This window comes from Lytechinus variegatus, chromosome 15 (genome assembly GCF_018143015.1).
Source record: "Lytechinus variegatus isolate NC3 chromosome 15, Lvar_3.0, whole genome shotgun sequence".
In the NCBI taxonomy this organism is placed as follows: Eukaryota; Metazoa; Echinodermata; class Echinoidea; order Temnopleuroida; family Toxopneustidae; genus Lytechinus; species Lytechinus variegatus.
Genome location: NC_054754.1, coordinates 24037418 through 24050545, shown reverse-complemented (window position 1 = coordinate 24050545; position 13128 = coordinate 24037418). Strand labels below are relative to the sequence as shown.

General features: G+C 38.6%; 1 protein-coding gene across 1 annotated transcript; it reads right to left on the bottom strand.

Annotated features, from left to right (window-relative positions):
* Positions 1-93: 93 nt before the first annotated feature.
* LOC121429020 (probable maltase) lies at positions 94-12370 on the bottom strand. The gene is made up of 10 exons (XM_041625916.1): positions 11838-12370; positions 8764-8943; positions 8176-8351; positions 7652-7777; positions 6308-6442; positions 4938-5053; positions 3928-4126; positions 3170-3352; positions 2254-2391; positions 94-1622 (listed from the first exon to the last, which is right to left on the bottom strand). Exons 1-10 carry the CDS (start codon positions 12025-12027, stop codon positions 1236-1238), a joined length of 1830 nt encoding a protein of 609 aa, XP_041481850.1. The 5' UTR covers positions 12028-12370; the 3' UTR covers positions 94-1235.
* Between the last annotated feature and the right edge of the window lie 758 nt (positions 12371-13128).

The window sequence follows — 13128 nt, the reverse complement described above, 5'->3', positions numbered from 1 at the left end:
TATTCAACCAATTGTGCTCCTGATGTTGCTAATATGTTTCAGATGCTCGGTTGATATAGTTTTGGAGGGCCAGAATGTCAGTGGTGACCACAACCCCCCCACCCCCCGTTGCTTTAAAAAGAGGAACATGCACGGCAAAAAAAAACAATGGAATGCCCCAGCGTCCATGGAAACGTATCAAATAAAACGTCATCAAATTTTGTGACAAAGACTGGACACAATAAATTAAGAAGTTTCACAGTCAAATCGATTTCTAAACATTGCACAACTTCATTTTTAATATTAAAGATCACCTGCATAGATAGGCTTATAGTTTAGTGCAATATATCAATAAAAAATAAAAGATATTTCAGAAATTGAAATGGAATCAAAATACGGTGTATTTCCTTGTATATCATGATCACAAGATGGCGCTAGATAAAAGTTAATCTTGAAGTACCTGTATACCTATCCTAATATATTTTTTTTCATCAAATTTCTCCATGGTAAATCAAGAATAGGATTACGCTAATCATCAAATCATATGTGTGCCTCAGATAAGAATGTGGCATTTGGAAAATATCGATATTGATGAAGAGAGAGAGAGAGAGAGAGCGAAAACAAACCACCCTCCCCCTAAAAAAATGCTTTGCAAAAAAAAATAATAAAAGATAAATTTTCAGTATCATCATTTGAGAACAGAAATTAAAGTATGAAAAATCTTCAGTCATACTATGCTGATCCTCAAATTGGCAATGTTCCAACAAGTGATACAATTTGCAATGATGGCGTGTACATAAAATCAGATGCTTTCTATAAAGATTGTCCACTGTCTTTTAGTTACGAAGGATACAAGCTGCACCTTGATTAATAATAGAGGAAATAAGGAATTTGTGTTTAAAAAAAAACATACACTAAACCTGTCATTTTGAAGTAAATTTGCCAATTTGAAGGTCGCCATAGACAATGACTTTACACTTTCAACCTTTATTTTGATGGTACTACTGTATATTGATTTTCTCTATTCATTCTTTTCATTGAAATCTAGTTTTCCCCCGAGGTTTTCATTCTTCTTGAAACCTTTACCAGCCCCAGTCCGCTGTTAAAATTCATATACATGTAACTGAATTTGTAAGCAGAATATAATATCAATGCTTCATTTACATAAAACCTATATATACATATTTCTTTTTGCACCTGGCACATTTCATTTGTTTTCAATAATTTCATTTAGTTGATGAGAATCGACGTGTATTTTATAATTCATCCCTTTCTTCTCCAATACGAACAACCAGTGCTTCACCAGATCGAAGCTCAATAGAGTTCAATAACACTTTATCTCCATCCCTATCCACGTTCGAGCTTATTTCCACCACGCCCACATTGGCCGCTAGCGTCACGCCATTGGTCCGAAGTGCTCCAGCGTAATCACCAATCACGGGGCCGCTCTTGCCGAAGTTTATGGCCACCAGATAAGACGGGTACTGCGATTCGTCGGCGGCTGGTGCCCGCAGGAAAGAGAAGATGTTCTCGTTGACAACGGAATACTGGAGAGTGTTGGTGTGGAAGGCTGGGCGGACCTTGCGGATTTTCGCGAGGGTCTTGTAGAGATTTAGCATCGATTTCGGGTCCTTGAGTTGCGACTATTGTTGAAAAGCAATTAGAGATAAAAACGGTACAATAACACAAAATATCATGCAACCAACCTACAAAATACCTGTAGGCCTGCCTTACCTTACTATCCTAGTCAAAAAATTGGCACCAAGGGCTAGCACTAACCGTTCGCCCATGGTCACATCCCCGGGGTCACATGTAACACGGGGGGGGGGGGGGGGGCTACTGAAATCGCAGTCCTCCAATATTTAGTATCGACTTATTTGGTAGTTCATTAACTCATATGAGCCCCGCCGTCAAACGGCGGAGGGTCGGTACTCATTTGAGTCAGTAGTTCATCAGATTTAAATTTCATAGTTTGTTTCTTTCCCTTCTCCGCTTATTTTTCCCCATTTTGCACCCCCTAAAAAGGTCTAAAAATTGCGCTACAGACACATACCACATTGCCCTCACGACGCGCCCTTGCAAATATATACTATATCGATATTCAACTTTTTACCCACCTATACCGAAGCAACAAACGAGTAATCCACCCATCAATCAAGCGATCAATCAAAACGGAAAACACGAAACTATTTACGAACCAACAACAAAAAAGAAAACACAAAACATCAAACCTATCAACTAAGAATTAAGTCAAATAATATTTCGGCCTAATACCTCTACGTTCATTCCAGTCAAGTAATTTTGATGGACCGGCAGCCAAGTCTTCTCTGCAATACTGAAACCAGCATTCTTCTCCGTATTCCACTGCATAGGCGAACGCTCAGGGTCACGTGAGTAGGTCTCCCAGCAACACTGTAAATAATTATCATTGATGTTTTGTTAGGGTTCTATAAATACTTGCCAGAAGTGAACATTTTAGCGAAGGAGCGGATATTCTATTTGGCATTTTACTTCTGCATTCTGCATGCAAGAAACCCTATTAAGTTCTAAAATGGTTTAGTTCAACATTATTTTCATTGATGAGTTGAAGAGTGATGGTTCGATCTCGACAACGTCTTGAGAAATGCGATCCTCTTGAAATACCGTGGAAATAAACAAAGGATGGATACCTGTCAAGAATTGAGTACTGAAACATAGAGAAATATAGGAATTACACCACCAAAGTCCGCCATTGTCGTAACTGTGTAAAGAGTCGTGGAGGCGGGAGACCCCCCCCCCCCATTTTTACGATCAATCCATTCTTCTACTCATTTCGTCATTCCGCTTGTAGGGGTGGGGGCAGTCTTATACACTCTTCCCTTCACGCATACGATGTTTGCTGAATTTGTACAGAATCACGGATGGAAATCTGGGGCGCGTTTCATGAAAGAGTCGTCTTGTTGGAAATTTAATCTGTCGGAATTTTTTTCTGTCGGAAATTTTAATGCGTCGTATCCAACGGTTGTCAGAGGAGTTGTGCTTCTCAGCCAACCAAAATCCAGGAAAATTTGTCAGGGCTGACAACTTGTCAGACCAAAAATGTTGACGAAACGATCCCCGTGTTCCCGACGGCTCACCATAACATGTCCAAGCGGATTTTCGTATTCATTCATTAAAAAAAATAAAACCAAGAAGGGATCTTGCGTCTTACCGGGTTGTTTTTGCCCCAAGGATCCTGTGTCTCTTCGAAGGTGACACTGATGTGTTCCATACCCAGCTCCTCACCGTAGTAAGAGGTTGGTGTACCTGGTAGCAGAAGGTTCAGTACATTGGCAGCACGGGCGAACTGCTTGCCCAGTCGGTGCCCTGCTCGGAAATTATCGTGGTTGCCGATCTGGTGGTATATTAAGAATATTCATGAAGGCAAATATGTTACTAATTAGTTGGTCTGGTTAGAATGTAGCTAATGCCTTTGCAGATGCATAAAATAGTTCACATAAAGAAATCACAGGAATCCCAATCGGACGCGGATATCATAGAATGATACCATTCGTGGTAAAACTAATACCTCCCTAAAGACTTTTATTTCACCTATTTTCCCTGTAGCTGTGCGAGGTTGATAATTCTTTTTTAAATTGAGTGTCACACAGATCTGAAACTTAAAGACACCATCCAATTGGGTCACTTATCTTTCGTCCTACTTGTTCACTGGGAACTACCCACTTTGAATATAAATCCCATGCATGGACACCTAACACCCAGTTTGGCCACTTGTCCCTTTTCGGCACTGAACTTCCCAGTTTCAGTAGAAATCCCAAATGATACCTACCATACAGTTGGGCTACTTAATTATCCACATGTCTACTGGGAACTCAGTTTGAATAGAAATCCCATAGGACCTACCATCCAGTTGTCCCACTTTCTCAATGGAAACCTCCCAGTTTGAATGAAAATCCCATGGACACCTACCACCCAGTTGGGCCACTTGTCCCCAGTGGTGACCTTCATCCAGTCATATACCAGCTGAAAGACCTTGTTTCCTGAGAGGTTGTCTGCGTTCAGACTGATCAGCTGGAAGTTGAAAGGGAAGTCGGCCTCCGGTTCGTCCTCGGTGCCGTAGTAGTCGAGAAGGTTAGCAGGGTCATCGTAAGTTTCGGTCATCATGAATCTTATTGAGAAAAAAACCCAAAGATAAGGTTAATTACAGAAGATTGTTTTCAAATTAATCAAAACTCACAAATTCCTTTAACCATTTGTTTTGAATACGCCGAACTACGGCCTACGGATAGTTTTGATAATTATGTTCCCCTATATATACCTGATCTGACGGGTAGTGTAATTATGAGGCAAATATACCTACGATCGAACTAATCTGTCTTGTTCCTTGTGTTAGTTCTTAATAAGTTTGATTTTTAAAGATAGGGATAAAATGAATGTGTATGTGTTTCCTAGTATGGCAATAGCCTGACTAACAATTGAAAACAGTAAAGAAAAAATCATAATTTCATCAAATTTGTCAACAGTTAGGTGATTAAAAAGTGATACGTTTTACATATAATCTATAGTTCTAACAATTAGTTGGGAGAACAGCTGGGAGGTCGAAAATTAGTGAACCGAAACAGCAGTTTCATCCAGGGTATCGAAGCTGACGAAAATTGCAAATAAATGTCGTTTGCCCAGGGCGAAACTGCTCTTTTAATTTGATTCAACAGTTTTATACAAAGACTTCTTGGTTGTCCTTTGTCATGACGGACAATTGACAATATATTTTCTATGTTTTTGATTCCGTTCTGCGTCGCGGTGCGAAAACTCCCTATTGATTATCGGCTACAGTCACACCCTCTAAACTGAGCCAAGACCGATCAAAGCTATTACGTTATTCCCAATGACATACGATCGATCGCTTTGGATTTGGTTTCGTTGGTGTGACTGTAATACGGTATAAGCGTTGTACACCTATTGGTGGTTGCATATAATACCTGTAATTAGGTTCGGTGCTGTATTTATCCATGACGTCAGATCTCCAGGACTTGATAGCGATGTGGTGCTCGGGGTGATTAAACGTGTAGTTGTGTAGGAGGCTATCCCATTGAGGCTATTCGGTGAAATGATCACCATTATAAATTGAGAATTCAGGAAAAAGATCCATTAAAATTGTTTACTTAACATGCTATCTTTTAAAAGTAATTTGTTTTTAGATTTTGGAGTTATAATTTAAGGGCACTATACAAGGAACAAAGCTATGTGTATAAATTTTACGTTTAACTACTATGCATGCCTGACATTGGTGATTGCAACGAAGAAGGGGGCGGGGGAGGGGGGGTACACCTAAATAAATTTTAAAAAGCGTTTATCAGATATGTGACAAGGTGACGAAATAGTGGTATTTTGGCAGTTCATTACATCTTTCATAAATTATTTTTTGTGAATATTCGGTTTCGCTGTAAGGCAAGATTTTGAATGGAATATAGACCTGGTCCCGTAACACAAAGGTTAAAGATTAATCGTACGCTTTATTTGATTGTACACTCTAGTCAATGGAATCAATCATATATGTTCAACGATCATTGAGCTAAGCATTGTGTTACGGGCCCCAGATGTCATACATGATTGGTGATTTATTACCTGATTGCTAAGAAAGCATGAATGCTTGTAAGCAAGCAACCAGAGGACCGACGGCTTAAGGTCCCCTCCGAAGGACCTGGTACTGAGGATTAATGCCTTACCAAAGGGCACTAGAGCACCAAGTGGGAATCGAACCCGGGTCACCGGAATACGAATCCCCCGCTCTACCGACTGAGCTATCGCGCCTCCATACATTAGGCTGTATTTTACGTCGAGAAAATAGACCAGTTCGTAGTTACTTCATGGACAAATTTGGTCAAATGACCTTTCATTTCTTTCATTATGATAGGCAGATTTCAAAGCAAGATATTACGTAAGCTTGCCTTACATAGCAGGATGAAGAAATTTAATAGACGAGGTGACTATAATAACACACCAATGAACACTTTATGAAGGTATTTGTTGCATTTCTACTTTGAATGCATATCATAGCATGTTGCATAATGTACTTGGCAAACTGTGAAATACGGTCATCGTGGACGCATTGTTGTTTTTGTGGATGTAAATGAAAACCACAGTTCAAAAGAATATATGAATAATCAAGACATCAAAGTTGGTGCTTATCTCATTAGATTTTAAACCACCATGTCAGTTTAGTACAAAAATAACCTTCCTCTGATCATGCGTAGAATCTTTTGACCATGCGCATGCAGAAAGGAACTACGAACTGGCTTATTAGCCAGGTAGAGTATTCATTACTGATTCCTTCAACACTAATTCTTACCCTGGTTTCTTTGCCAGTTGGTTCATATGCTGGATTAGGCGGTTCATCCCTATTGTAATGATCTTCAATGAGTTGGGCTACAGCATCGACTCGGAGACCGTCTGCACCTCTCTCCATCCAGAAACGAACTACATCCTTTAATATCCAAATTGATGAATGTGCTATATATATATATTACTATAATGTGCTATATTAATGCGGGTTTAAAGGTCAAGTCCACCCCAGAAAAATGTCGATTTGAATAAATAGAGAAAAATCAAACTAGCAGAATGCTGAAAATTTCATCAAAATCGGATGTAAAATAAGGACGTTATGACACTTTAAAGTTTTGCTTAGTTTTCACAAAACAGTGATAAGCACAACTCAAATGAAAAGGTTGATGATGTCCCTCACTATTACTTTTGATTTTTATTGTTTGAATTATACAATATTTCTTTTGATAGATTTGAAAATAGGGACCAACTTGACTGAATCACATAGTATTAAACAATGCTCATTCCACATGTTCAGGGAGGAATTAATTGTTGTTTCGCTTGACAATGAGGAGAAAAATAGAATATTCCCTATCTCATAATGATAAAATACAAAAGAAATAGTGAGTGGATGACGTCATCAGTCTCCTCATTTGCATACACACCAGGATGTGCATATAACTGTTTTGTGAATTAAGCAACTCTTTACAATGTCATAACTTTCTGATTTCACATCCGATTTTGATGAAATTTTCAGTGTTTTGTTTGTTGGATTTTTCTATTTTGATTCAAATCAACTTCTTTTTGGGATGGATTTGTCCTTCAATCAAATTTGACATGTTTGAGGCACTATATGGCTGCTACTTCTTTTAATGCTACTATAAAGGGGTATGGTTTATCAAGAGATATGGATACTTTGGGCGCTTTGAACTGCTTCATTTTTTCAAATTTGCCGGTACTGAGATCAGGCGTTCTTTTTTAAATGAAAGGACAAAGCAACACTAAGTAATCTGCTGTTATAAGTAAACAAGCAATGCTTTAGATAATACATGTTGTACGAAATGGTGAACGAAGATAATGTATATCATTAGAATGATGAAAGTAAGATGTTTAGTGGTATTTTATGCTCATCAGAGCCAAAGGGAGAGTTCAAAATGCGTTACACCACACATCTTGCATGGGAAGCACTTCCACACCATGATCTAGACATTCAAATGCTAATAACCGTTTCCTTTTTTCCCAGTTTTTATCAAGAAAATTGTAATTGATCTTCTTCTTTAATTTTCCGTTTTCATTCAAGCTAATTGTTCTAAGGGTTTCGTTTTCCTTAAATAACACTTTTTTTTCCAATTCAAACATCATATCAAATTACCTTCATTTCATCTCTGACCACACCATCAATATAGTTTAGATCAGGTTGTTCTTTCAGGAAGGCATGCATATAAAATTGTTGTCTTTCCTCAACCCACTCCCATACTGAGCCTCCGAAAACACTGACCTAAATTCATTGAAAAAAAAACACAGTTGAATTACATGCATATGAAAATATTTTCTAAGATCACCAATCCCAATTTCCCCTCTCTCTCTCTTACGTGTGTAACTAACTACTAATTGGAACACATTAAGAGAAATAAAACAGTATTTATAATGCATAAAAAATAAAATCCTGTTCAAACTTGTTTAAGGAAACTGAATAGAAAAAATTGTAATGAAATAATGTTTCCCACTTTCTTTCCTTCCTTCCTTCCTTCCTTTCTTTCTTTCTTTCTTTCTTTTTTCCTTCCTTCCTTCCTTCTTTCTTTCTTTCTTTCTTTCTTTCTCTCTCTCCCTTTTTTTCTTGTTGGGGGGTGCCTCCATCCCACTATGCCAGTAGAGATGGATATCAGGTTGACTTACCCAGTTGTTAGGCAAACATTCCCGAGGGTCATCAGAAGTACAACCAGCCTTCGGGTCTTTCCAAATGTAGTAGTCCCGATATGGGTTCCGGTAGTCCCGACTCTTTCTGCTTTCTAGAAACCAAGGATGCTGGTCGCTCGAGTGGTTTGGTACGAAATCCAAGATCACTTTGATTCCTGTGAAGCCAGATGTGTTAGAATCAGGACAAAAGAAAATCGATTACTTTTTTTATAAGGACTTGGGCGTCAATAAATAGACGGCTTGATAACCCAAATGGTTCAATTTAATACAAGTACAAAGGCCTTAAGAACAAAAAAGACAAAGACAACACAAATTTTCAGATTTCAGACTACAACTTAACTTGTGGTATTAATGCTTATAAATGTACCAGTTTTCCATGTGAGACAGGGTAAAATAGACATAGAAAAAGACAAAGAAAAATGAAAACAACAATCGGAGAAACAGAATGAAAAATAGAAATTGAAAAAGGTGAGAAAATACATTAATTCCGGTAAAACAATAAAATTGGTCGCAAATAAAGATAGAGATGACAAAATAATATGTGTCTGTTAAGTGATAGGAATTCACCTAATCGATGTGCTTCCTTAATCAATTCGTCGTAGTCATCGAGGGTTCCAAAGACCGGATCGATGTCCTTGAAATCGGATATATCATATCCGAAGTCGGCGAAAGGGGACCGGAAGAAGGGACTGATCCATATCGCTCCTACATCGATGTCGACGAAATATTGGAGGCGGCTTGTTATTCCTGTATTTAGAGAGAAAGAGACGGAGAAGGAGAGAGGGGAAGTGAGAAGGGGGGGGGGGGGGGGGGGTAGAGGGGGAGAGAGAGAGAGGGGAGAGAGGGGTGGGGAGACAATATAGTATAATTTGTACAAATGAGTAGACTTCAGTCACATTAATGAGTATTTTTTTTCCGAGCGAATATCATAATTTGTAAACATAATAGCAATCGAGATTCTACATTTGAAATATACTTTTCATGACATCGGTGAGTTATATTGGTTTAATTTTACTTGGTCTATATGCATTGGTCTATTTTACTAAGTCTGTCTGGTATCACATGGGCCAAACCATTTTTCTACCGACTATCTACTATCATTTTAGTCTAATTGTATGCTACACTAATCAGGCGCGTACGCAGGATTTTTGAAAGGGGGGGGGGGGTTTCGAGCTGATTTTTTTTTTGTTAAATCTCCCGCCCAGTCTCTAAAAAGTGATGAGCGGGGGGGGGGGGGGGGGGGAGGTGATGATTTTTTTTTCTTTTTTTTTCAGCGCTGCAAATAAGACAATAACATTTAAGTGGGGATGGGGTATGTAACAGTGCGGTCATGACCCGCGAGCGAGCAGAAATGTTCTCGTTTTTGCGTTGAAAACATAACCTTTTTGTCAATAGTTTGTTGGTATCATAGTCGATGCTACATGTCCTTCGGATCGTAGCACTCATGATATGGCCTTGATCAGAACACTAGAAACTTGAGAAATGTCATGAATAATTACGAGCGAGCGGAGCGAGCGAGCCGAATTGTTTGCGTTTTTCCGTCAAAACATACAATTCTTCTCAATAGCTTGTTGGTAATGATTACATATTAGTTGATGATACATGTCCTTCTGCTCGTAAGTCTCATGATATGGCCTTGATCAAGAGACTAGAAACTTAAGAAATTTCATGAATGATTACGAGCGAGCGGAGTTAGCGAGCCGAAATTTTCGCGTTTTCTCGTCAAAACATACATTTATTGTCGATAGTTTGTTAGTAAATCAAGTATTAGTCGATGCTACATGTCCTTCTATTCGTAACACTCATAATACGGCCTTGAACAGGAGACTAGATACTTATGGAATTTCATAAATTATTACGAGCGAGCGGAGCGAGCTAACCGACATTTTAGCGTTTTCCGTCATTTTTGTTTTCATATTGGTAAAACATATTTTGTAAGAAAACGTATGTCTTTGTCTTGGTTCACTTGTATTCATAAGTATACATCATGATAATCATGTATGGCCTTGTTAATGGCGATACCGTGATCATGTCGGCGACATGCGGAAATAAAAGATATAATAAAATGGAGCGAGCGAAGCGAGCGGAAATTTTTTCTGTGTTTTTCGTCGGAAACATGAGATTCTGTTCATTATTGCTGTCATATACATTATTGGGTAGGGGAACTGTCCGTAACCAGACCAAGGAGTTATCAGGCGCTTGCCCGATAACTCCTTGACCAGACCGACCTCTGGGGAGACAAGCAAAAAAAAAAAAAAAAAAGGGGGGGGGGGGAACCCCCTAACCCCCCCCCTTGCGTACGCGCCTGACACTAATATCCACTCGGTATGAAGTTTAGTCTGTGTAATATGCAACTTGCACTTCGTCTCATTATTCTGTACTTTGTCAACAGAAAATTTGATTCATAAAACATTCGGAACTACATGAAGCAGTTCGTCTATAGTGGTGCTAGACCAAGTGGATATTAGACGAAATGGATGTAGCCTAAATGGAATTTACACAAAATAGTAAATGAGCTGAATGGCAATTAGACCAATGATTTTTAGACAAAATGGCAGTAGACGAAATTGTAGTTCTGACATCGAAACATTCAGTCACAGGGGCGGATCTAGCTTCTTCTTTTTTTTCCAAGGAGGGGTTTGACCGAGAAATTTGACAAGCTAAAAAAAAGAAAAATAAAAGGGTTCACTCTTAAACGAAGGTAATTTGGGGCTGCCCCGATGTAGGACATTATTATTTTGGCAGCCAAACCGGGGGGGGGGGTCAAACATGCACCCTACCCCTAGATCCGCCATTGGGTCATAATGAGGCTCGATGTGCAAAGTCCAACTCATTGTTGAAAATTCGAATTCGAGAAACATTTGACAAACAATCTACGATCCTTGATTGCCTATTACTGGTCAGGCACGAGTGCTGCAAGAAATTCATCTAAGAATACTTTGTAATAACGCTGAATAAAACAATTAGGGTGATAAAGTTTTAGTGGGATCAAAGATCTACAAGCATAAAGGGCGATACTATATACGTGTAGCTCTTCTGTAACACGTGCAGCTAAGTATTTTAGTTCATAAGTTCTGTTTATGATGGAAGCCGGCGACTATAAAGATGATGACGACGATGATGACGATGATAACTAAGATGATGTAATGATGACGATATTTGTAATTGTCGGGTGGTGGCGATGATTATTGTGATTACAATGACACCAGTAGTTGATAAATGAATACATTGATCATGATTAGAGTAATACGAGTTTCATGTAGTGTAATGTACATTCACTTTAGGGTATAGTTAATATGCATGATATGTGTATCTTACTATTTTTCCTGCAGCAGAGTCTCAAGAACACCCGTAATCTTTCCGTACTGGGAAATCTTACATACATTTTGTAAACTTTCAAACACGTGGTAGTGAATTCACCTTACAATTTTCATGTAATAAACGTTTAATTCCCTTCTTCCTGATAAATTGCAGAAAATGTACTAATATAACATTTTAAAGAATGATTCTATTATTTGTATCTGTAAATCTTCTATTTTCTTTGTTTATCGTAAAATCTTCTGTTTTTAGCAGTGTATGACGGAAACACAGATAGGTTTCACAAAACAGCAAATAGTAGGTATACGAATATTGAAACGAACCTTTAAGGTCACCAACACCATCGCCATCGGAGTCCATGAAAGATCTTGGGTAGATCTGATAAATAATCGTGTTCTTCCACCATTCCTTCCAGCCGAACTGACGAGCTTCCGACATCATCCCAATGTTACTCGTACGGAGATCGCCAACAGCGAGCAAGCAGACGACAACCAGGAGGAAATTTCGCGCCATTTCTCAAAAAGTTATGATACGTTCAAAATAATGTGGGCCTATATTGGTAGTGGTATTATGGTCAGGGCCATATGAGAAGTGTACCTCGAACACTGTTGGCTATCAGGTGTATATATAGACAAAATGTTCACACAATATGGTACAATCTTTTTTCTAACTTCACTACATGAATTCGGACTGAAACCCTTCACGGCGTGACGGGAATGAGCGAACGTGTATTGGCTCGATGCCTTGCTTCATGTATCGAGGGTTGCGAACAATAGTTGGTTCGAAATCTTCAAACATTTACCCAGTTGTCAAATATTAATTCACCGGGCTTACGATGCGTGACTTGGAATATGAACACACATTCAAAAGAAAATTGCGTGTTTATTGTTCATTGGGAAAATCGAAATGGTAAGTTGGTTGAGGACCAAAAGGGGTCAGGCGAGGATCCAGCCGGGTGTGTTAAAAACATTTTGGCCCCTGGGCGAAATATGATATTGCAGTGGCGTAATGAGCAAGAAAGTTTGCGGGGGCTACATATGGCGTACGAACAAAAATGTCGACATTTTAATTACAAAAATCAAATTTTGTGATAGATTTAAATTAATATTCAGAAAATAATACCACTTCTCACTCTTCTATACAAGGGCGTAGGCTGGGAGGGGTGCACGTGCACCCTCCCGCTGAGGCAGAGGAGTTCTGACACTGACAAGCAAAACGAAAGTGTTGACATGACATCAAAAGCCTATTCATGACGACGTGTTTATAACTGTTTTCACTTTTCACAAAATATTGCTAAAATGAAAAATTCAATAACTTTGTTATTTGTTGTCCGATTTTGATGAAATTTTTAGCATTTTGCTTTGTGAATTTTACTATATTTTATTGAGATATAAATATTTTCAGCCCAGAGTACCCCTTTGAATTTTCTGAAAAAATGATCATCACCTTGATGAAAGGACTGACTTGCAGATTGATGAGGGGCAGGAGGTGATGATTTATGTATCTTATGACTTCTCTATTATCATGAACGAATAAGATATCATGTCTAACAATAAAGATTTACTTTTCAGATCGGCTAATTAAAATTGATAAAATTTGCTTGGTTTTGAATAT